This window comes from Bombus terrestris, chromosome 1 (assembly GCF_910591885.1).
Source record: "Bombus terrestris chromosome 1, iyBomTerr1.2, whole genome shotgun sequence".
Lineage (NCBI taxonomy): Eukaryota > Metazoa > Arthropoda > Insecta > Hymenoptera > Apidae > Bombus > Bombus terrestris.
This window is the reverse complement of record NC_063269.1, coordinates 5,413,167-5,436,691: the sequence shown is the minus strand read 5'-3', so window position 1 is coordinate 5,436,691 and position 23,525 is coordinate 5,413,167. Positions and strand designations below refer to the sequence as shown.

Below are 23,525 nucleotides of genomic sequence, written 5' to 3'. Positions count from 1 at the left end.
GGAAACGGGTCCTCCTTCTGTTGCCTTTGATCGTGTCTATACACAGCGTATGGCTTTTAAGTAAGAATCGAAAAGGATGAAAGCTCCTTCGACTTGGCATGTAAAGTGGGCTTTGTGTTTCCCAGTTGGCGGACAAACAATACAATGACACGTTGTCGAACTTGTCTGCGAGATTGTTCTTTCGGCGACGAATCGAAAGTGATTGCTCGATATCGATGGATATTTTACAGCTGGTTTACGGAGCGGCAATTTGTCGCGTTATCAAACGAATAACTATCGTGGCAGTTTCGTTGCGTTATCGATAATCGTATTTTCATTGAGACACACAGCGATAAATCGCATTAATTGCGAAACGTTCGAGCTAAAAGCAACGAAATACAAACAATGTTCCTAGTTTTAGACGTAGAGCCAGATTATCTGTTTTCGAAAAATATGCTCGGAGACTATAACGAGAAGTCGTTACGGTTATTCTGCTGTCAGCAAAAGCTTCGCCCTCCTTTTTGTTTTTATTAATATTTCATTGGTCATTGTCCATTATTCTCTCGCATCGCTGACCGTTCCAACCGAATAACGTTTAAAGGCGCGCACGTAGCGAACCACCGTACGTACTATACATACGTGTAGAGGGATGGTCTCGCCAAACGCATCAAACTCTGGCCACGATGCACTCCCTGCTATACATACGACCAATCACGAACGTAGGAATTAGGGGTTCGATGTACGCCCTGCTACTTTTAATTCAGCAAATTAATGAACACCGTCAACGTCGTCGACGTTGCAACGACTGCCGCATACAGATAACTACGTATACGGAAAATTTGCCGAACGTCCATCGGTGTTGGGGTAACGTCGTTATCGAACCGCTGGTATGCTCGCCACGAAAAACTCGACGCGAATTTTCCTGAGTATTGTTGTCACGGTATCGCCGAATCTCTTTTCCGTAGTTTTATTTAAACGTGCAACAATCGTTCGATCAAGTTCGGTTTATTGGTTCGTTGATAATTTCCCGTTGAATATCCCTCTATCTAAGAATTATACGAAATTAATCCCGTTTGTGTTATTTATTTGACAGAGAAACAAAGCTATTCAAATATCTTTTATACAGAAGCGTATTATAGTTTTCGAGTTAAATAATTTTAATTTGCCGGAATATCTACGTACGCAGACAATACGAAATAAAGAGACGAAAAGAAAGACAGAAAGAAGGAAAGAAAGGAAGGAATAGTGGGTGGAGGAAAAGAAATAAAGGAAGAAAGGAAGTGGAAAGGGAGGATGAAAGGGAAAGGGGGAGAGGGGGGAAAGGGCAAGAAGAAAGGCACCGGTGGAAATGATTCGCACTCCGCACATAGTCGGAGCTTCGATGAGAACCTTTATTAAATAAACACGACGTTTTGATGTTTCCCGACGCGACGGGTGGCCATCTTTTCACGAATATCCGCGAAACTTGGTGTACGCGGACCACGTAACGAGGTGATCGTTAGCCACGCGTTTATTACGCCCTCTCAGCACCCTCGAGCAAATAAAGCGTGATAAAATTCGTGCTGGCGCAAACGTTCCTGCTGAAATTCAGGTCAAGAAATAATACCGAGGAATCTGGCGAGAAAGAACGTGTAACGGTGTAATAATTTAAATGGCCGCTTCCGCGTATATCGTATATTAGAGTAAATTTACCCGAGTTCCGAGCATCCGAGCTTTGAAATAATTATAGCAGGTTCAGCAACCAACGATAACGTTATCACGAAGAAAGGAAAACAATCTATGTGCTGGAGGGACGGATAGACGAACCTTTGGAATACATTAGCATTAAACGCTCATTCTCCGTTTAATCGATGCATGTCGCGCTTATCGGTCGTCGGAGGCGTTTTTTGGACACAGCATCGTCGAATCTCCGAACAAATAACGAGCCCCAGTTTTTCTTTTTCTCATTACAGATTGGCGGCGCTGTAGTAGCGTCGACGAGATACCAACAAGGACGACTACGGCGGCGGCGGCGGCGGCGGCGGCGGCGGTGACGACGACGACGACGACGACGACGTCGACGACAACGACGACGACGACGACGAGGACGTCGACAAGAACGACGGCGTGATCGTGTCGCGGGGGTGGTGGGGTTGAAAATCGGCGCTTGCCCGGTGTCTCCTGTATGCCTCTATCTCCCCTCGATTTCCTTCCCCTTTTTCCATCCACTGCCCCCTATTCTCTCTGGCGGCTCTTACTCCTACCCACCACGTGCGTAAGAGGTACGTGTGCGTGCTGTAGCGGCGCGTAGCCACGCACATGCGATCCGGAGTAGAGGAGAGAAGGAGCGCAGCACTATCGACGCGGCTGCGCGTACAACCGGCCGATTCTACCAGAGAGGGGCTTCGTGTGTAGTGGGGGGCGCGTGTCACCTGTCGTGGCGTTGCGCGGTGTCAGTGTGACGCCGACCGTCGTGAGTTTCGGATCGTTTCGCGGTGCGTTTCAACATCACTGATCGCACGGTGTATCGGGATAGACGCATACGATCGCGTATTATATCTACGTCGCGTTCGTGCGCCGATTCGTCGTTGCCTGCGTCTCTTTCGCTTACACGCGTACACGCACGCGTCTTCTCTCTCTTTCCCTCTCTCTCTCTCTTTCTCTCACTCCCCCTCTCTTTCTCTCTTTCACTCTATCTTTCTCACTCTGTGTCTCTTTCTTTTTCTCTGTCGCTCGTCCGCTTTTCTCCCCTCACGTAATCTCTCCTTGTCCCTTTTCGATCGCCGGCCGATTTTCGGATACGTCGTCGAGGTGCGTGCAGGCACGCCGCGTTCGATCTCGTGAATGTGCGCGATCAGGAAGACGGCCGTCCGCAAGGAAACATGCGTGAACAGAGCTGGAGGACAACGACTGCGACAACGACGAGGAGCACGCTGCACGTGACTGCGGCACCCTCGCACGTTTTGCTGCAGTGAGTGGAGAGAAAGGGAGGAAAAAGAGAGTGATAGAAACACGTCCTTTCTCCTTCCGTTGTTACGTCGGAGCCTGTGCTTAACGGGGAGTAAAGAGTGCCGGTGGTTGGTGCGGTATTCGTGAGTTACCGAGGTTCTTTCTCCTTTGCGTGATCCACGGAGGAGACTACGAATCCTGGCACGTTTTCGGCGTCGTTCGAACCATCCGAGAGAAGATGAGGCGTACCATCTTGGAAACGAGGATGCACCCCGTGTTATCCTGCTGGTGCGTTGTCGCCACCGTCACCCTCGTCTTCGCTGCATGGCAGGAAAACATCAGGCCGAAGATGTACGTCCAACTCGGTGAGTGTTGTTACGTTACTGCTTGTTACGTATCATATTGTCCGTGTTGCGTTTCCGGTGGTGTTTTTTGCTCGCCGGCCAACGCCGACGGCTCGAAAGACGGTGGCATCGCGATGTGTTAACACAACATGTGCCGTTCAAATCGAGTCGCTCGAACCAAGGTTAAAATACGTCACAACGAACCGTATCGATCACGCACGGTGTCACACGGCGAAACATCGAAATAATTGTTGTTCTCGAATCGATAGAGATTACTTTCTCGCGTGCTACGCGATTGTCATCGACAATGTGCGCTCGAAGCATAGAGGAAAATCGTTTAATTAGACCTCTCGTACACCGTTCGATTCTATATTTAGAAATCTTTACTCTCGTCTCATCGATCGAACCGGACTATATCCTTGGCTAACGAAAACAATGTTCGTCCGGTTGCGCTCGAACGCGAATTAAAATACTCGCAGAAGCTGCTTGTTCTTGGTTATTTTACGGTCGAGAAGGTAATTTTATATTCTCGTTTGCTCGGGTAGTGCGCGTCGAGTAGCCGAACAACGATGCGGAACGGAAGTTGCACCGGGTGCAGGGTCATGGACCTTCCCCCACTCGGTATTGTACCACCCCGTAGCGAGGGGAGTTGTATGTGCAACCCGGTGACTGTAAACCCTAATCAGTGACATAACCGTACCCTCTAGGTGGATACTTGGAAAGAATATAAAGGTATCGACCAACGGTGTCCCGTTTAAATGATTAAAGTGCGCGATATAACCGAGCTTCTTGGAAGAACACGACGACTACGATCCGCGACCGCTATCGGCATCGTTCGCGTTCGTTAACGATCTACGGCGGTGATGTTCGACCGATTAATTTTATTCGTTCGCCTGCCTTCCTTCGAACGGCTCGACCAAGCGAGAGAAGGAAAACTCGAGCCAGAGTTTGAGGGATTAAAGCGTCGTAACGGTGGTGTAACGAGCGTGCGGTGATCGATCGATCGGTATCTTTGATTCGAAGGAACGAACGACGGAGAGATTTTCGCTGTGTCGATGACGAGCAACTCGTTGTCAAGGGCGAAGCATCGAGACTAGAGGAACGAGAAGAAAGAGTACCGAGCGTCCCACATCCGAGGTACTCGACCTTAACGGCACACCGCGCGTTTCGTAATCGTGGTACGCGACCGACATGCAACATCCATCGTTCTTTCGACGATATTTCGGCGAGAGAAGGAACGAAATAAATTGGTCGCGAAGCGAGCACACCGTTGCATCGCGTGCCTTTACGCACGCCAGTTCACATTCTCCTGACACACAGCACGTGTATGTGCATATCTTCGCGACACGGTGCTCCAAAGATAGTCGGCCGATAGATGCGATTTCGCTGTGTGCACTCTCTTTCTTCCTCTTGGATCTTTCATCCGTGCAAACGCGCTACACGCGTTCTTTTTTCCCCTCTTCTCTGCATTTTGCACCGATGAACTGCTGGCATTGCGTCTATCGAGCATTATCGAACGGATGAATTCGATTCTCTGTACATTCGTTGGGCGAGTATCGTTAAAAGGTGAAAAATGACTCGCCTATGATTGTCGAAGAAACGGATAATACGAACATTGGACGTGGAAAGAAGAAGCGAATGACTTTTGAAAAAGTAGCCTTGTCGATTGCCCGGCAGAGTAGATTTTCGAAGCATCGTGTCGATTAGCGACGTGTTTCGACGCAGATGATCGATGGCTCTCGTTTCTGAATGAAAGTGTATTTTTCGAGATGGAAGATGCGACGTCGGTAGGCCGTAACGCAAGCTCGTTAGGCCGTTATGAATTTAGTTCGTGTATTATTTTCCAATAGCAGGGAGAATCGAAGCGCACTGCGACGAAACGTGCGGCGGGAATTGAAATTACACGAAGCACGTGTTATTAATACGCCACTGGCATTGCGGCAACAGCACTGTTTTGCTCACTGAGTCAGAATTTCTGCTAATTCTACAACAGGGAAAACCACGCCGCAGAACCGAAATTGTAATCACCGGGAAATGCATATTGCCGTTATGGGGGTATCCGAAGGGACCCGCTTCCGCTGATGCAGCATTTTCCACGGCTGTTTATTGCGTTTCCATGGACCGCTAATGCTTATTTTTTCTCGGTCGGCTTTCAGAAGATAAGGAGCAACATCGTGTTATCCAATTATCTACCGACTACGTTCTATTCGTGTCGTTGTTGGAGTCCCTTGGCCCGTTTTGGCGCTTGTCTCGACTCGCGGTTCTAACGCTAATTTCTCTTGTCATTTTCAATGCGATGCGTGCGCGCGAGCTTGCATCTTTCGGATCGTTGACCTCGGAACGCAAAACCCGACGACAAACGACGATATTTCAATGGTCGCGAGGGAACGAATCGCGTCGCGAATAGTTCGTACCGCGAATGCCGTTGACGATCATCCGCACTCCGCTTGAAAAACAAACGTCATAAATCAAGTGTCGGATACTGGAACGCATGCGGCGCCGTCGGAGACACGACGTTTAAAAATCCGAATCGCGCGTCGCGACGCGACGTCTGCCGGCGCACGCTTGCACGCGTTCCTCTTCGGTAAGAATAACGCGACCATGAAATATCGGCCTGTCGTTCGGCGAAGGCGCGAGCCGCTTCAACATGGATGCTCGCAAAAGTCAAAATCCGTGTGTAGTATTGGCGCGTAACAATTCGTCGCGGCGATATGTTATTCCACGCGAATACGTTATTAAAAGACACCGCGAATCTCGATGCGGTTTATAGCAACGCTGGTTACGAGTTCATTACTGGATCCCAGTCGCGAATACGAGCGTCGAATCGGAATACGAGCTATACCGGGCAGTTAATCCATATTACGGTAACTTTATCTGGCAGCGAGGAATACCGCAACGGACCAATCATAGCACTGCCCCCAACCGATGAGGATACATTATGATTAGTTTCAGTATACCGTGTTCGCGACCCGGCACGTATAACCCGACCTCGGTTCTAACCACCGGGTAAAATTACTGGGAATCGTGTCAATTGGCTACGCGTTCGAGAACCGTCGAACGTAATTCCACTTCCGCAGGTTCGAAATGTCAGTAGGTAGGTGGTGATAGACACGCCGCGCAAAGAAACGAAAGGGAACTTTCGTCTTTCGGTTTCACAAAGTCGGCGAGAGAGAGACGCGCACACGATGGACGTCTGATCGCGATACAGCGACGATTCTCGGTGCAGATAGACAGAGGTGAGTTAACGCGAGCGAATGAAAGCGAATCCGGTGAGCGCGTATTAATGTCAAACAATTGGCGAGGTATACGAGCTAGCGAGCCTGGAAATGATCGATTCGATACGAAACGGGGGTCGGTCCTTTTTAAGATTTCTCTTTGAGGATCGGTCGCGTGTACATACCGCCCCCGCATTTTTTGTGAACGTCGAGTGTGTACTCGACGATAGAATAAGTAGCATACTGGCATTGCCGAGGGGTTCATAAATCTTTTGTCGAGAAGATCCCCCCTTGCCATGCTCGATCCGGGAAAGCAAAAGGTCAAAAGCAGCGGCTGCCGGGAGCGGTTTCTTCGTTGGAGTGCAAGTAAAAGTGTCCTCTTATCGCGGGTGTTGACTCGACCTGGCTCGGGGATGAGGAACCATCGTAAATACGATTGCCTTCGCGAAACTTGGATGGAGTTCCTCTCGCGTCGTTTGCGACGATTCGCCGCGTAATGCGTCCCTTTCCACCGATGGATAGACGATTAGTTGGCGATTTTATTATCGACTCGAAACTTGGCCAATTCTTTAATATCGGGATGCTGCTGGCGCACACCGTTCGAGAAAGTTATTCGAATTCGTTGTATTGACTCCTCTCATAACGTTCGCCATCGACTACGGGCTTTAAAGCGACCGCGGACTTTCGGTGCGTTAATATCATTTCCTTCTTCTCTTCGTTCTTCTCTTCTATCCTATCATCCCCCTCTTACTCTCTCTCTCTCTCTCTTTTTGCTCGACGCTTTCAAACGTGTCTTTTTCATTTTATTATCACAGACGGAATTGGCTTTATCGCGTCGTTGAGACTATCAATTAGATGAAATTAGATTATCACAGTTGACGACTCGTGCCTAATTGTTCGCGTGTCCTTAACCTACAAATTAAAATACCGCGTCTGGAATGGCCAGAGAGTCGATAACGAGACGGGTTGGAGAACGAGAGAGGTAGGAAGAGGCCAACGAGACTCCGTTACCTTCTCTTTTTTCGCAGCTTTGAGTCATCGAAGTTCGATAAACCCGCGGAGTAACGCGATGTTGTGTATTTTTCCTCTCGAAGGTACCTTCCGTGTCGTTGGATCGAATGATAAAATTAAACGTCATTGTAGGTCGTCCGATGATCTCTCCGATAAAGTTAACTGACCTGCTGCACCTCGGGTTTTCGACGCACTCTTCTTCCTTTCTCCACTTTTCATTCGACGATCGAGCTTCCATCGTTGGCTTCCCATTCTGCTCTTTGTTCCTCGATGTTGGTCGTTCGTGCGTCGCGTGGCGAGCCGATCTTTTCCTCCTCGATTCGGTCGCTACAGAAATTGGTTTATCGGCGGACAAAGTATGAATAATTCAAACCGGACGATTCACAGTCCAATCAATTTGGGTCCGAAAGCAGCGTGGCAACCCATAGTCTAGGGGAGGAGCTTACTCGAACAGGGTGAAACGAAAAGGACCATTAGTAGTACGGTCTAGTTTAATGCGAAACTCGAATTGTCCGACGTGTGTCACGCTCGCCAATCAAACCTAACCACGTTCCAAATAAATCGAACGACATACCACGACATAAAAATAACGTCGTCGATTCGAGACAACTTCGCCGGATGTACTTACGTCTAGGTGGGCGAATTTCAAGGAATTTTTAACATCGCTGTATATCTACCCATGTACTACTTGCTCGCAAATATTGTTCACCCTTTACTCGATATATCGGTGTAAACGCGGATTTTACGTAGCACGTATTCCCTTCTTATGCGCAATACGGTTGGCATGAAAGGCGTAGTTTACGGTGTAAACAACCCTTCTCTATCGACTGTTTATGAAGTTGATTCTTGCAGGGGGGAAGTTGTTTCTGCGGAAAATATCCGTGGTACAGAAATTCAATGGAGAGAATTGCATCATCGACGCAGCGTATCCTTGCCAGTTGTACAACAGCGGGCATGCGAGATCTCGAAGAAAGAATCGATTTTTACAAAATTGGATCGACACCGCTTGGATTCCGCTATTCGAACAAGACGCGTTCAATATTACAGACCGTTATAAATTTCTTCTCGTTGGAAGGATAATTTACGGGGCATTAACTCGGCGGTCGTTCATGCCGCGAATTAGTCCGATTTATTTCACCGGTAGTTCCTTGAATATTTAGTTATACACCTCTGACTAATTGCCGAATTCGCTTTTGAATCGCACGCGGCAAGGTAAATAGCGATTTCCCAAATAGACAGACTTCGGTATCTAAAACGACGTGTAATTAATTCAGCGCGACGACGAATTAACGCCGCGACACCAACGAGGGGATGGAGACTGGAAAGGTTAAAGCGAGAGGTAACCGCTAAACAACGGGAGAAAGAAGACAGATAGGATACCAAGATAAAAAAGGCGAGGCGAGGACATACGTACGTGACATCTCGTCGTTCGGAGAACAAGTTTCATAAACTCAATTACATCGGTTTTTCTCCATTGTTGATTTTCGCTCGAGATTTTTCCGTGACATAATTGCTGAACGTACGTTGGTCGTCTCCGTTCTTTTCCGCGTGTATACCGGTGCAGCTCGTGCACGGTGCACCAGATACAGGCTGGCTGATACGCTCCTTTAGTTTCGCGGGTTTGTTCGGGTCGTCCTTAATCGAATTTCGAATTGAATTCTTGGTTGGATGCTCGCTGGTTTTACAGCGGGATTATACGATTCTTTAAATCGCGGTCGATGAAACTACGGTGACGGGTAAACCGATGCTCGGTTGCGTCGAGTTTATCCGATAGTTTGGAAGTTGGCGTCAACGTCCCGTCTCCGTTTCGTTCGAACCGCGGACACGCGTATTCGTAGAACACACGGAACTTGCATATACGCAGCAACGAGGCAGACACGTCAGTTGATTTTCAGATGCCGTCGCTATCAGCAGCTTCCGGCAACATCGTGAAAGCACCGTACTCGGTATTAGTAGTCTTAGTACGTTGTAACTTACGCCAATCCGTTGCAATTTGCGGTTTAATCGAGCGTATCTGCTGGATCAATACGAGTGGCTCTCGTCCTCCTTCCACCCCCGCCTCGTTTCTCTTTCTATTGCGTTTCTAAACTTGGAGCTTCTGTCTACTCGGTTCCAGCCCTCCGTCTCCTCACTCTACAACGCCTTCTCTCTCTCCGTTTCTCCTTTTGAGTCGACGGCCCCCTTTTAGTTTCTTCGCAAGTATATCGTTAAGTTCTTTAAAAGCTTTTCATCGGCGACTCGAGAAAGTTTACGCGAAATTACGATTATTATCGTTTCGACCGAGCGCCTCTAATTTCTTGATAAATTTTGTTCGCGCGATAAGATATCTTAGTCGGAAGAATTCGAGCGGGATACATTTTTTCGAAATCTAATCGGTATCGGTGTCGTTGAAACGCGATAAACGCCAACGAATTTTTGCGAATTTTCTTCCCACTTTTTCCTTCAAAGTCACTGGAAAGCGTAAAAGTCGTTTCACCTGGAAATGTTCCCTCGCACAGATTACACAAGATCCCAGAACGACTTTAAAGTTGGTTCTGACGATCTGCCCCTCGACGTGTGCTTTCGTGCGTTAATTAGGGAACAGAAGCGCTTTTACGGAAGATACCGAGAGCCAAACTTACAAGCCCCAACGAGCTTTTGGGGAAAACTTTTCCGAGTCGTGTGGTATACTTCCTATCGCGATGTCCGATCTCGTCGTTGACCATGCGCTTGACACGTTACGGGTCTATTCTCCATATTTATCGGATAATCATTTTTCTATTACGATTCCCTATCAACTATTAATGAAACTCTTCCATTAACCTGGGAAGCTTGAGCGCGATCCATGTTAGTAGTCTTTCTCGGTCAATTTCATGGAAATTTCATAGGAAACCGCAACCGCGTATTAGGTTAATTAACTTCGACAGGATCCAAAATCGTTTTTGGATTACGACCCTGTTTGTCGTAAATCTAAGAGACTTTCCAGAACGATACCGTTCCGTGTTATTTACGACGATAATTACCGCAATCGTTGTAACACGATAAAGATAAGTACGATATCCTGGTATTTTATGTCGTGACTGTTTCACCGACCGTACAAACTTGGCAGATTTTCTCTCAAATATCGCTTTAAAAATATTGGGTTATCTCGTTAATAGGGTACGAAAATATTACCAAGCCTTCGCCAGCGGTCATTGCCGTAGCCGGTGACTCGCGTCCAGCGAGATCGATCGGTCTCTCGAGTATCCCGTAGGATGCGTCACCGTGCCGCGTATCTTGTCTGATCGTACGTACGGCTGTGTACACGATCCGTCGGTTGAAACATTAGTTCGATATACACGTATATTCCTCGCGTTATTAATTTTCTCCTCCGTTATCTCGAAAGTGCTCGATGAAATCACGAACGGTACCTCCGATGGTTTCTTGTTAACCAGCGTCCTTTCCGATCCACTTTGCTTTCTATCTATTAACTTCTGAAACGTTCGACTCTTGTTTCGCTTTTAGTTTACACTTCCGAGGTTTCCCTTTTCGCGTGGCTAAAGTCGGTCTCGCGCTTTTTGCGCTGCTTCCGGTAACGCGGTGTTTCTTCCATCGTCGTATCACGTATCTCGACAACGCGTGAAACTACAGTTTCACTATAGGTTTTCCGCGATTCGTTGTGCGAATTTATATGGTCGGGGGCAACACGACGACAGAGGGGTAGCGCGATTTAGCGAAAGAGAGAGAAAGAGAGCGGAACGTTTTCAGAGAGAATTACGGGATATTCGATAACGAGCGGGGCAAGCCGGTGCATTTAAAAATCGGCCCCATTCATATCCACCTTTGTAGCTCGTTGACCGTTCGCCTCTTTCCAAGTCAGGATTTCTCGCCTCGAGTCAGGAATCAGAAACCTTTCAATCGGTCGTCGGTACGACTGGCATCCTGAAAGATCGATCGTTCTTTCTCTATCTCTTTCTTCGTCTCCCTCCTGTTCTGCAGGACGATGCGTCAGTCGTGAGATAGCGGAAGGCTAAGGGTGGGAATAGTAGGGACAAATGGAGGGTGTCCGGAGGGTACTTGGAGTCGGGCACCGTTGGCTCTCCGAAACGCCCCGACACCCTCCTCTTCTCCCATCGTCCTTTCGTGTCTGCATTTCTCCCTCGATTCTGTCGCCTCGCTCTCTCTTTCTCCATCGCCGCATCCTCCTAATATCGTGGCTTAAGATGTCCGATACACGTACGATCGACCGGCCGTGTGCACCGCTGCAGGATTGCAGCAGTAGCTAGAATGCCAGTTGCTAGGAAAGCCTGGCACGTAGAAAAAAGACGAAAGCGGATGTTGATGCAAAAGCCTCGCAGATATCAAGTTTAGCTCGTTTCGTTTCAAGGAAAACTAGATCGCGTTCAAAGGTACAAATTTAATGTAACGCTTACAGGCTTGTCCCGTCAACTGGAATACAGCAGGACTGGATCCAAAAAGCACATTATTTTATGCTGGCAAACTTACGCGGCGCTCCACCGTTTTACGATTTAACTTGCGCGAGTTAAAAATTCACTGCTCCTTTCGTTTCATTAATTAAGCCAAACTTTGAAGGAGTGGCTAAAAGTCGACTCGCTTCTTTCTCCCAGTATTACCCGCTATACGCGTGGCTTCAAAATGGTACAGAGACGCCGGCGAAGTGTATATACATGGGAAAAAGGAAACGAACGCTGGTTTCGAGGAAAAATGAGCCGAAAACGTAGTCGGTAGAGGATCTATTTAGTTGTCGGATCATTTTGCAGAAGAGAAACGAGCCATGTGACTCGAATGACAAGACTAGCGGTATTTTTGCCTTGGAGCTGTCGTGAAATACGGATGAGAAATGATAAAATTCGGTGGTTCAGAAATGCTTGAATTTTCAAGCGGGGAAAAATCAGTTTCCCAGTGTCGACTAGGTGCTAGCAACAAATGGACGGACAGCTTTCTCATTATCGCGGTGCGGTCAAACTTTCGGTGTAATATCTAATTGAACCTGGCCGTGCAAATATTTAAGTCACCCTGAAGAGGACATGGTTTGCGAGACAGCAAGTGCGGAAGAAAAAGAGGGAGAGAAAGAGGGAGAGAAAGAGCGAGAGAAAGAGCGAGAAAACGAGAGAGACGAATTGGTAGCTGCATATATCCCTTGTGGTGGTCGAGTGCGCCCGCTGTTTTAGTGGTAGTGGCGTGGTAGTGAGGGGGTGGCGACCACGTGACCGCCTACGGGCGCCATGTTAGGCACGAGGGGTGCCGATTTCGCACGAAGTCGCACGAACTTGGAGTCGCCATGTGGTCCTCGTGGGTTCAGCCGATCAATACCTTGCCGGCTGCTGGCACAGTCAAGAGAGCACAAAGTTATGCACGCGCAACGATGATAATGCCATCGACCAAGACGATCCCGAAATTTTGCGGGTCATCGTCCCTTTTCTATCGTCGTTGCCCGAACCTCGACGCACAAATCGTACGTACATTGCGTACGTTGTAAAATCGATGATCCAGTCGTCGATTCGTTAAACACGGAAAACGCGTTTCACGAGTTGAAAAACTTCCGTATGATTTTGAACTTTTCTCGCGCTTTGGTAGCAGGAAAGTTGCGCGATTATCTTTGACCATCTTGGCTTAAGTGGAGTTGAGAATAACACGACTAAGACTGTTGTCCGACTTCGTCTTGTTGAGAATTTATCAGCCGTGCTCGATCCGTCGAGAAAACAACTTCAACGTCTAAGATACCACAAGTAGGTAAACCTGACCCGAGAGAATCAAATTCGCGACGCTAACGTCTTTTGATCGAACGATCAGGAGTAATCCGACGATATTTCATAATTACGTTGTTCGAAAACAACGTTGTTCGGCTCCTTGATACATTTTTACTCGGCTATTTCATTTCCCAAGGTTCCTCATTATTTACACGGGCAACGGTCGTAGGCATAACCGTGAAATATGAAGCAAGCCTGTCGCTTCACCTGCCTTGTCGTTACTCGTGCCAAACACTAAAATGGTCGAGGCGAATAACCCCAATAGTTTCCATTATTGAAACAGACCGGCGCACATCTGTTCCCTTCCCCTAAGGGACGGTCAGCCGACTACCTGCATGCCAAGGAGACACGAAAGCACGCAGGATCGGGACAAAACTTGCTCAGACCGTGGCATTTCGAGGTGTCATCGTTCTCCGTCTGTTCCGGCATGACTCGAAGTCTCAGGACCAGCGAGTAATACGGTGGTAGAACAAAGGTGGTCGCGTGGTGGTAGCGGTTCATACCTCGTCCCACGATGCTCGATTGCCATTTCCAATATCTTCCCCCATGCTGGATGGAGCATGTATATCTGCTGGTAGCACGTCGGGGAATCGATAGAATTTGTCGTCCCGTACTTTCGCCTGCCTCCCTTTCCGTTTTACTAATCCACTTAATTTAATCCAACACGCGAGCTCTCTCCACGCCGATACTCGTGCCATCGCACTAGTCGTTAGACCGGTCCAACTTTCTTTCGAATTCGACGATTACTTGGATTCTTTGCAATTCCACGCGTGGTATTTGTTCCCTTTGAGCAATGGTCGATGCTCCATGCATTATTTCACGGCCTTCTTTTCCACTCTTTCATGGGCTGACCTTTACACGCGAAATCGCGTTAAGCAACGATCCATTTGTACCCTCTCTGCGCCGCTGTTCCCGCCTTTCTTTTTTTTCTTTCTTTTTTTTCTTCTTTTTAGTATTTTTGCGAGACTCGCCGGCGGCCACCGCTACATTTTCGAAGGTTAGAGTTCGTCTGGCATTTCGTGATTGGAAAAAAAAACGACTACTGGAAGGGATAAAGCATGGACAGAAAGAGAAAGGGAAGAAAAGGGAGAGATTACCCGTCGTGCGGCTCTTTTTGATTTTTAATATTTAAACAAGCCGGGAAATTGACCTTTTCATGGTGTTAGTTCCAGGGTTAAGAAGCGTTTTGCTCTTTGATTTCAAGAACGCGCTCGATCGAAGTGCACGATATAATTAAGACGGTGCTGTAATTATCGTGGAATAAAGTTCGTTCGCATCGACTTAGAATCGTGTCAACGAATCCACCTTCCCTTTGCTCGATTTCCAATATAGCAGTTGCCGGTACTCGCGCTCGTAGATGGGTGCCAGCGATGCATCAAGCGTCGATAGAATTTTGTCGTTCTGCCGTGGCTCCATGCCATCCCATCCCCCCCTTTTACGACTTTCTCGTCGTACCGCGAGCACATATATTTGTCTCTATCTCTTCTGCGAGGTAGAATAGTTGAGAGAGATTATGGAAAAGCTATGTGCTGAGAGAGAGATAACGAATGTACGGCTGCAAGCTACGGAGCGAAGAGAAGAGAGATAGGACTGCTCCGAAACGGCGAAAGAGAGTATGAAAGAGACAAAACGGACGGCGAACTAGACCGGCGGGGTTGGAAAGGATGAGAAAGGGAAGAGAAGGGAGCGGAGAAGGGTCCGTTCTCAGGGCGAGCCGGCCCAATCCGGCTTTACCGTCTCATCATGCAAATTGTACGACTGCGGGATAAGCGAAGGAACTGCTATCGTTCTCCACGCATGTTGCTCCTCAGAAACGCAGCCGCAAACGCAACTATCGGCGACCGACTGTAATATCACGGCCACGAACGTTCCGTTGGGAACAATGACTCCTTAATTGGAAATGGAGCATAGTTTTCGAAGGGTATGCACATCCATACCAATTGTCATCGGGCTATCTACGCGTTACGTATTCGAATAGTTTGCGCATCGATCGGACCTTTGTCGAGTGCTCTCGATCGTTTCGTCTCGGTGATATTCGCCTTTGTGAACGTCGTCGTGCGTTAGGATATCTCGAAGAACAAATTTTCCTTCAGAAATTTCAAACGAGTATGGTAAAAAAAGAAGAAGAAAAAAAAAGAAAAGCTCGTTACTTATTGGCTCTTTATTATTATTATTCGTTGTAAGGACGCGTACAGAGATAAAAGCGCTAAGAGAGATGTAATGTGACGTCTCGTTCTGAAAGAGCACCGTGGTCTGTTTCACATGCCGCGAATACTTGAACCGCTGCGAGAAGGTTAATCACCCCGCGGGATTTAAGGGGCAGTGTTCGCGATTTTAATCCGGCGAAATCAAAACGCGATGCGCGGGCGTGTGTGTATTTTTTATGAAGGAAATGCGCGCTGCTAGTTAAAAGGTAACCAGGATTTTCTCGCTTCCCGTCTACTTCGCATTTAAAATTTGCTCCGGAGTTCTGAACCAGCCCTTTCCAGTTATGTTCTCAGTTATTTGGAAAATTAGCAACTCGGGCTAGCGGCAAAGTCCATTCGGTCTGTACTGGACGTGCTAATAAAAATATAGCGCGCAACAAGAGCTTCTCGGTAGGATTCCCGACTACATCGGGTACCGTAGCCACGCGTTGTTCCCGTAAAATTCTTCCGATCTCTCTTTTCAAGGTCCCGTTTCTCTCTCATCCCTTCTCTCACGCCTCTCTGTTACTCCGCCAATTCCATTCTTTTCTTCCGTGGCTTTCCTTCGTTTCCGACTTTAATCCCACGGAAAATAGTGGCGTGTACTTAACGCTTTAAGAACGTCGCATCTGCGCTGCGCTGTCTGGGCACGTGCGCCTCTTACGACCTTCTCCTTATTCGCCATTTTCCCCCTTGTTTGTTCGTTATCTTCTTTTCCTTCCCTCGTGGCTGACCGTACGTGTCTTGTTCGCTTTTTTCTTCTTATTCCCCGTCTTCCAGCCTCTTTTACTCGTTTTCCTCCGATTTTCTCCAGCCTTACGCTTGCCCTTTGGGGCACGGTGAGTGGACGTTGAAAGGGTTCATCGATCGTCCGATAGGAAGGAAAGGCAAGAGCATTTTAAATACGGTCGCTTTAATAAAAATTGATGGCTGGAAAGTAGCAGGAGATGAATTTGACGAATGTCGTTAGCCGCTTAATTACTGTTGGATGATCGGCGTCACGCATCGAGAGTTTCACGATCGGCAGCAAGTACTCGGCTATTCAGCATCGAAAACCTTGGACTGATCGAATATCGCGTCTTTTTTATAGCTTGTAAAATGACGTTTTGCGCGACGGTTTAATACGTCCTATCGTCGGATTATTAATTCCATCGTTTTGTTCCTTGTCGCTGGCGGAAACGGGTTTGTTTGGATCGCGAAAGAGAAAAATTCCTGAAACGAAACTTCACAAGTACGATTTAATTATGTAATACAGTACTGTACCGAGCCTCCGCATAGTTCTTCTTCAATGAACGTTTTTCCCCAAATAATTATCGACGAATTCGAAGGAAATACGGCAGAATTTTATGGGTTAATTTGCGAGAACAAAGGGCTCGAAAGTTATTGGCTGGCCGATGGTATGGTTTTGATTTATTACGTATCATGCGTTCAGAAAATTGACAGTGCATGGTGTGCTGCGCGGATACAATTCATAATTATCATCCCTATAAAAGCATTTCAAAGAAAGCCGTGTTGCCGCTTGGTACACGTTTTTTTACTTTCATTTTGTATTTGTAGTTTTCATTTGCCGGTGTCTATATTCCCGTGTGCCTGAAATGTTCAAATTATTTTTCGCACCAACACCGATTTATCGTTCCTTTTTGAAAAAGTACACCGCGTTTCGAGCGTAATAAAATTTGCAGAAAAAAAAAATTTCTCGACCTCACCAGGCGTATAATTTTCAGCAAATCTGCCGCCGCATTTCGTTCAAGCTACCGCGCTCTGTTCGGAATTTGATCACAAACCCTGGACAATAAACGCGGCCAGTTTATTGTTCGTCAAACGGCGAACGTATTTGGGTTAACCAGGAACCGGTATTACTGGTGGTTGAAACGTGCTATTCGAATGCTGTGTACGATACCATTTCTATGAATTTCATTAGGATAAAAGAATCTACTACTCCGTATTTGTACGTGTGTACCGAGCTTTCGTCTCGACCAGCACTCGATCAAATTTAGCCATCGGCGAAAATTTAGTTGGAAATTCAATTGATACGGTTTCGTATACCTTGGGATTGGAAGAAAAGTTTCGCAACGCGCAGGGTATTTCATCACCTATGGCGTTAAACGAGCAAGCCCTGTCGACGCCACTCGGACGAAGTACGATATCGCGGGCCAATCAGTTATTCCATCGACGATCCGTCGTTACGAGCATCCAGGCCAGTCCGCGTTTGTTCCTACACACATCGCGCACGATGTCGACGTAGCGTCAGTTTTATTGGCAATTTCAGAAATTGCGTCCGAGATGCGAGCGTCGTCTATTTTCTTTGCCGACAGAATTCACCGTTTTTTCTCGTTACCCTTTTTCCTCCGTTTCGAATTGTCGTTCGATCTTCGGACAAAGCTGCAACATAAGTTTCACTTTGTATCCATCCCAAACTGAAAACCGTTATGGTTCGTCCGCTTGACTTATTGGTTCGTGATCCGTTTGGACACGTGGCAAAAAAAAAGTGCAAGTTCGACCCCCTTTGTCTTTCTTCCGTGATACGCTTTGCCATCGGCGACAAGGATAATCGAAAGTCGAACGAAACCAGGCCAGCCTCGGTGCCAAATCGTTCCCGAATTTCCTCCTTCTCCCGTTCCCGTGTTTCCCGGATCGAAGGAACTTCGTATTGTCCCAGGAAAAAGCCTGGAGCACGAGTTTTTGAATCAAAATCGAACTAGCATCTCCGTGCTCTTGTTTGCCAGAAGAAATATCTGTTTTATACGCGTTCGTAATTTCGAAAAATTACGGGGAAAAATGTACGTACGTCCGATTTTTGTTTCCTAATTAAAACAACCCCTCTCCGATATACTCCGTTACTCCGATTTTCGTTTTTCTTTTCTTCTTTTTATTTCATTTTACATTTTTCCTTTTTTAGTGTTTTCGTCTTTCCTTTTTTAAATCAGTTTTCCTAACAGAGACGATTTAGTCGTCTAGTACCTACCTTCGTTTCCCACGTCTTTCTGTATTTTATTTTCCGACCGAGTTTTGGCAAGCGAGATTGACGTTCGGCAATATTTTCGAAGAGATTTATCGCTCGCATCGAACACACGCGGGCAATCGCGTCAGTGAGCTTTAACGGTGCATATAAATAAAAAAAAGAAAAAAAAAAAAAGAAAAAAAAACTGTTAGTCGCATGAAAGATCGTTCCGGAGGAGCTTTGTTATCGTTCGAAATTGCACCTTCGAGTATCTCCTTCGAGAAACGTATTTTTCATTTTCTTCGGACGTGTTGCATGGGTGTATCTCTATCCTTTTAGTCGCGAGAGAATCGAATCGAACGCGTCGACGAGATTCTCGTTGTGGAAAAGTAGCGTACCGCGCGTCGCAATGCGTTTTCTTTTCTTTTCTTTTCTTTTCTCCTTTCTTCCCTCTCTTGGTTTTCTTTCTTTAGCAAAGAGTGGACTGCAGAGCAACGGGGCTATTGTAGCGACTCTGATGTACTGCTAATGGCGGTTACACACTCGGGGGTTCCGGCGGTGTACAGGAACGACGTCGTTGCACAGCCTTGGTGCATAATTATCAGTCTCCGAAGCACGCCGTGTGCTAATTACAGGGTAAGGTATTAGTTCACGACGTCGGGCGTGTTAGGGTCGGCGTAAATATTTGGCAAGGGCCGAGTAGCAGCACGAAGTGAAGCCAATGGCTCTCGACCCTCTGGTTACGCCATCTTTAAATCACTATTAACGGCCGCAACACGACAAAATTTGAATTTCACCTGGTTAATAGCGCGCTGCCTTCTTTTCTCACGTTCTTTCCAAAGATTCGCGATCGTATCTTACGCGCAACGTACGCGCGGCTGTAACGATCCGACCAAGCCCGTTATTGTTTGTCAGGGAGTTTCATATTTTGCCGCCGGCAGATCGCTTAATTATGCAACGTAGCAAATTCGCGGTAAGCGATTGCTTTTTTTCTTTCTTTCTTGTTTCCATCGGTTTGAATCGTTTCGGCCAACGACGAGTCTTGGTCGCACGCGTCCACAGCGTTGAATCGAAAAAGTGAAATAGACCGTTCCGCGAATTAATCAAAGTTAAACACGGATTAATGGCATTTTTTGGGAGGTTGCAGCTCGACCCACGCGAATCTCCGTTTAAATATTTGACTTCGGCGTTGTCGGTGTCGATTGGATTTCGCTCGGCTTGCATCGCGCTCGAAATTCGTTCGGCCCTGTTCGCTTGTATGCGCTTTTCAAATACATGGAACTCCGTTGAACGCGCTCGCATCACGCTGGCAAAACTTTCAATCGAACATTTATCCAACAATTGGTCGCCAAAATTTTACGAACGTCAAAAGAAAGGTAGACGCGTTTTCGGTTTGGCCTTCTGCCCTTGGTTGCTCGATTGTTCGTTCGCAAAACCATCACCATCACCGTCACCATCGCTACCATTGCCACCGCCGCCGCCGTCGATAGTCAGGCAATTTGTCGGTATCCTAGCGCAGATCGCGCGATCCGTTGGCGTGTTTCGTTTAGCGCTATCGAGCTGAATTTTCCCGGAGAAAATCGATGCTGTCCGTCGAAGGAATGCGCGCGCGGTGAGTTAGGATCGAGAGCGGCGTTGAGTGACGCGAATTCCGTATGCGCGAATACTCTAAAAAAGGAACAATCGACGACGGTTCCATCCACTTGCTTATCCACGTCGTGCACACACGCAAGCAAAGTGGGAGCCTGTATGCCGTATAAACATATATTACGTTTCAGAGTACGCTACCTGAATTCGTGGGTAAAAGTGATTCCGAGTCGTGCTCGTATTCCTGAGATTTTATATTCCAGATGCACTCGAGTTTACAAATATCGACTACGAGGAAGGCGGAGCGACGCGAGAGAAATTTGCTGAAAAATCATACCATCGCGATGAACTCGTGCACGGAATAACCTTGCCGCGTGTCCAAACGGAGCGTCCGGATAATTTTTTAATTCGATCTACGGGACAGTTTTTCCAACGAAATTAATCGAATCGATACACGAGACGATCCTGCGAAAACAGCCCGCCTCTCCCGCCCTCTTGCCAGTCGTCTCGTTCTCTCCGCAATGACCGATTTTCAAAGGCACAGTGAAACTTAATTAACGTCTATACGCGGCAAGATTATATTCCTCCCGACGTTCCGTGAAGAGATAAAAATAATCTCACCGCAGCCGGAGTATTCGCGCTCGCCAGCTATTTAATGCCTCGAAACACTCGTATATTTTCCAGCGCCTATAAAAATTTCATAGGATCCGCCATAGCATGGATTCGTTCTTTTTATTCGGTCGGAATAAAATAGCGAGGCGGGTAGGTGACGCATACATTCCGAATCATCCTTTCGAGGTTCCTATGCCCTCGGAATTAACCCTGGGTGAACTCGGATAAGAGGGTCGGCCGGAATAAATGCTTGGCGCAACGATAGGGCGCCACGCGCGTACACCGTATACCGATTCACCGGCACTTTGAAATTATTGGCTTATGGGGCTCGCCACTTTGGCCGGCACTAGGTCGATGACGTCACTGACCCGCTCTCTATACTCTACTACTCTATACTTCACTCTCCGGCAGACACATTAATTAAAGTATACATTCTTATCTGACCGTGCACGTAATGTCCCGCTACCAAGTTCCTACCGCTTTAAAAAATGATACAAACGTTACTCGCATGAGCGCGACTCGAGAGAGAAACGACGTTACTTTAATAAACACTAATTATACAGTTTTGCTTTCAAACAGCAGATAACGTTTAAGCAGGTCGACCAAAAACGTTTCTCGTATACTTACGCCGAGCAGAGTTTCGCCCGTGAGTTAATTGAACCATAATCGGTGGACCGATTCTCCCAGATTTCCCCGTTCTAAGTATTTTTTTACGACTCGTCGTTTCCCGCCGGGATTCCTACGCAGAAAGTCTCCTTCCAGCCAATTTCAGCCAATGAAATTTAAATTACTCCGGTAGAAGAGCGAACGAACTGATCTTCCGAGCGAAACGATGTCAAGTTTTGTGTGCGCGAGAAGGCAACAAGCCCTAATCGACGATTGAGCGGGGCAAATACAGCTGCATCGGAAGTTGTGCACGCCGTTCGATCCTGATGGCTTACAAGTTGCGAGAGATCGATGCATGGTCTTCCTGTTGGAAACACGGGAATGTCAACGTTTGCTCCATCTGTTAGCGGACTGCCACTTTCCTCGCGGTGTACCGTTCCGCGATTCACCGATCGCGGTGTGCAACTGCACGAAACTCTATCCTCTCCGAACTAGCCGAGACTCGTATATCTCTCGCTAGAACAAATTTAGGTTAATCCGCTTGTTTCGTTATTTACGAAGATACCCGGCTATTGCCCGGTTTTTCTCGATTACGCCGCTCGCGAATAAAACTATCGAACCAGGGACGAAGCTAACCGTTTCGTTGCAACAGCCATCCGGAATGTAAATTTTTAATTTTTAATTTAACTCGTGTAGCACACTCGACTCGGTGCTCTTGAATCATTGCCCTCGAGGTTATCGATGGATGGATGGACGGGGTAAAAGTCGCGTGTGTCGGAAGTTGACCTGGATGTTGGCGTGTCACGTGTCAGCCGGCGCCATCGCGTTTATCGCCACATAGGTACTTCCGAGCATCGTTATTTGCCCTCTGATCATCTAGTTTTCACGCTCTTCGTGTTTCCAACGAAAACGTTTCTACTTTTACTCTCCTCGGTATTTTCCACGTAGCACGAAACGATGGGTATCGTTTCGATGGTCGAAGTGTTTCGAACGGTCGTCCATGCTCGTGGTATTCCGATTAGTTCGGGTTTTCGATTCAAAAAGAAAGATTCGGTCGCGGGGATGGAACGCGACGGAACCCTTTGGCTTCTTTCCTTTCCCTCGTTTTTCAAGCATGTCCGCATCGCTGATTTATTCCACCTACTTTTCAAAATGAACGCGCAAGCCACGTTCGCGTTCTCAGTAACCCCATCGACTTTTATTTCTACCCCTTTTTTTGCTCGGTGTTTCCCCATCTTTTTTCTCTCTCTCTCTCTCTCTCTCTCTCTCTCTTTCTCTTTTTCTATTTTCCCTGTTTGCCTTGACGCAACCCTCTCGCTCGGCCCCATCCCTCCTTCTGTCTATCGGGCGAATTTCTTCTTTCTCCGTTCGCCGAGCGGCAGGTTGCGGCTTTTCTTCCGAAGAACTCGTAAATTCGCGTTTAATTAACTGTATTTTAACGAATTGTTATTGCGCACCGACGAACATGTCCTTTCGTTATATCGACAGAGTCACCGAAACGTACGATTCAACTAGGCGTAACAAAGTTTGTGCCAGGGCTTATATACGGCCGAGTTACGCGTCAATGGTTTTTTACTCTGTCAATGTCGATACAATGCGTAGATATTCGGTTGTCGCCTACTCCTGGTTCAAGCTGGACCGAGCACGTATCGCAGTTCGATTAATAATTCAATTACAGTGCGAGCTAATTACCAGGCACCGGCGTTCAACCGTTGTTTCGTGACTCGGTATCGGTGATGATTGTACTGCGAAAAACAATTTCAGGCAGCCAAAAAAATAAAACTTCTATCGATTTTCCAGGCTAAGTCCTTTGCGATTCTTGATCGTTCCCGATACTCGTGAATTGCCTCGACGATGCAATACTAGCCTGTGCGCTTTCGAAATTTCTGCCATGCGAATTTTCTTCGGTTCGTTCTGTTCTTCTCGTTTTCTGTTCGATGCGCGATTGGTCGATGTATTTTAGATGAAAATAGCACGCGTAACCTGTCTTGATTAATAATTAAACTATATGAATGGGAAATTACGAGATTGCTGTGCAATGTTGTTACATTTAGAGGATAATTATGCTTCAATTAAAAAATACTCATATCACGCGCTGAATATATCATACAATTCTGTATGTAAATAACGCCCGAAGCTGCAAGTTATAATGTTAATTAACTAGACGCGTGTCAGTGGTTTCGAATTTCTTCCATTATCGTGCATTTGCTTAGCCGAAGGCGGAATATTGTTTCGACTGGTGTTTTGACATCCGCGTTGGGTCGATCGACTGCCGACCGGGAAAGTTTCCCTGTAAATCGAAAATAAAGTCCATATCGAAATTGCTCGACGAGTGAAAATTGATCGGCGGCGTTCGGTCGACGCTCCCTGATCATTTTTCTCGCGAA

The 23,525-nt window shown here is 47.1% G+C and overlaps 1 protein-coding gene across 2 annotated transcripts in view; it reads left to right on the top strand.

Annotated features, from left to right (window-relative positions):
* LOC100646648 (semaphorin-1A) overlaps positions 1 to 23,525 on the top strand; it is a 145,595-nt gene that overhangs the window by 23,223 nt on the left and 98,847 nt on the right. For both annotated transcript variants that reach the window (XM_012309222.3, XM_003393088.4), the window contains exon 2: positions 1,932 to 3,272. In XM_012309222.3, coding sequence (XP_012164612.1) covers positions 3,146 to 3,272 — 127 coding nt within the window. In that variant the 5' untranslated portion in view covers positions 1,932 to 3,145. The remainder of the gene's footprint in view (positions 1 to 1,931; positions 3,273 to 23,525) is intronic.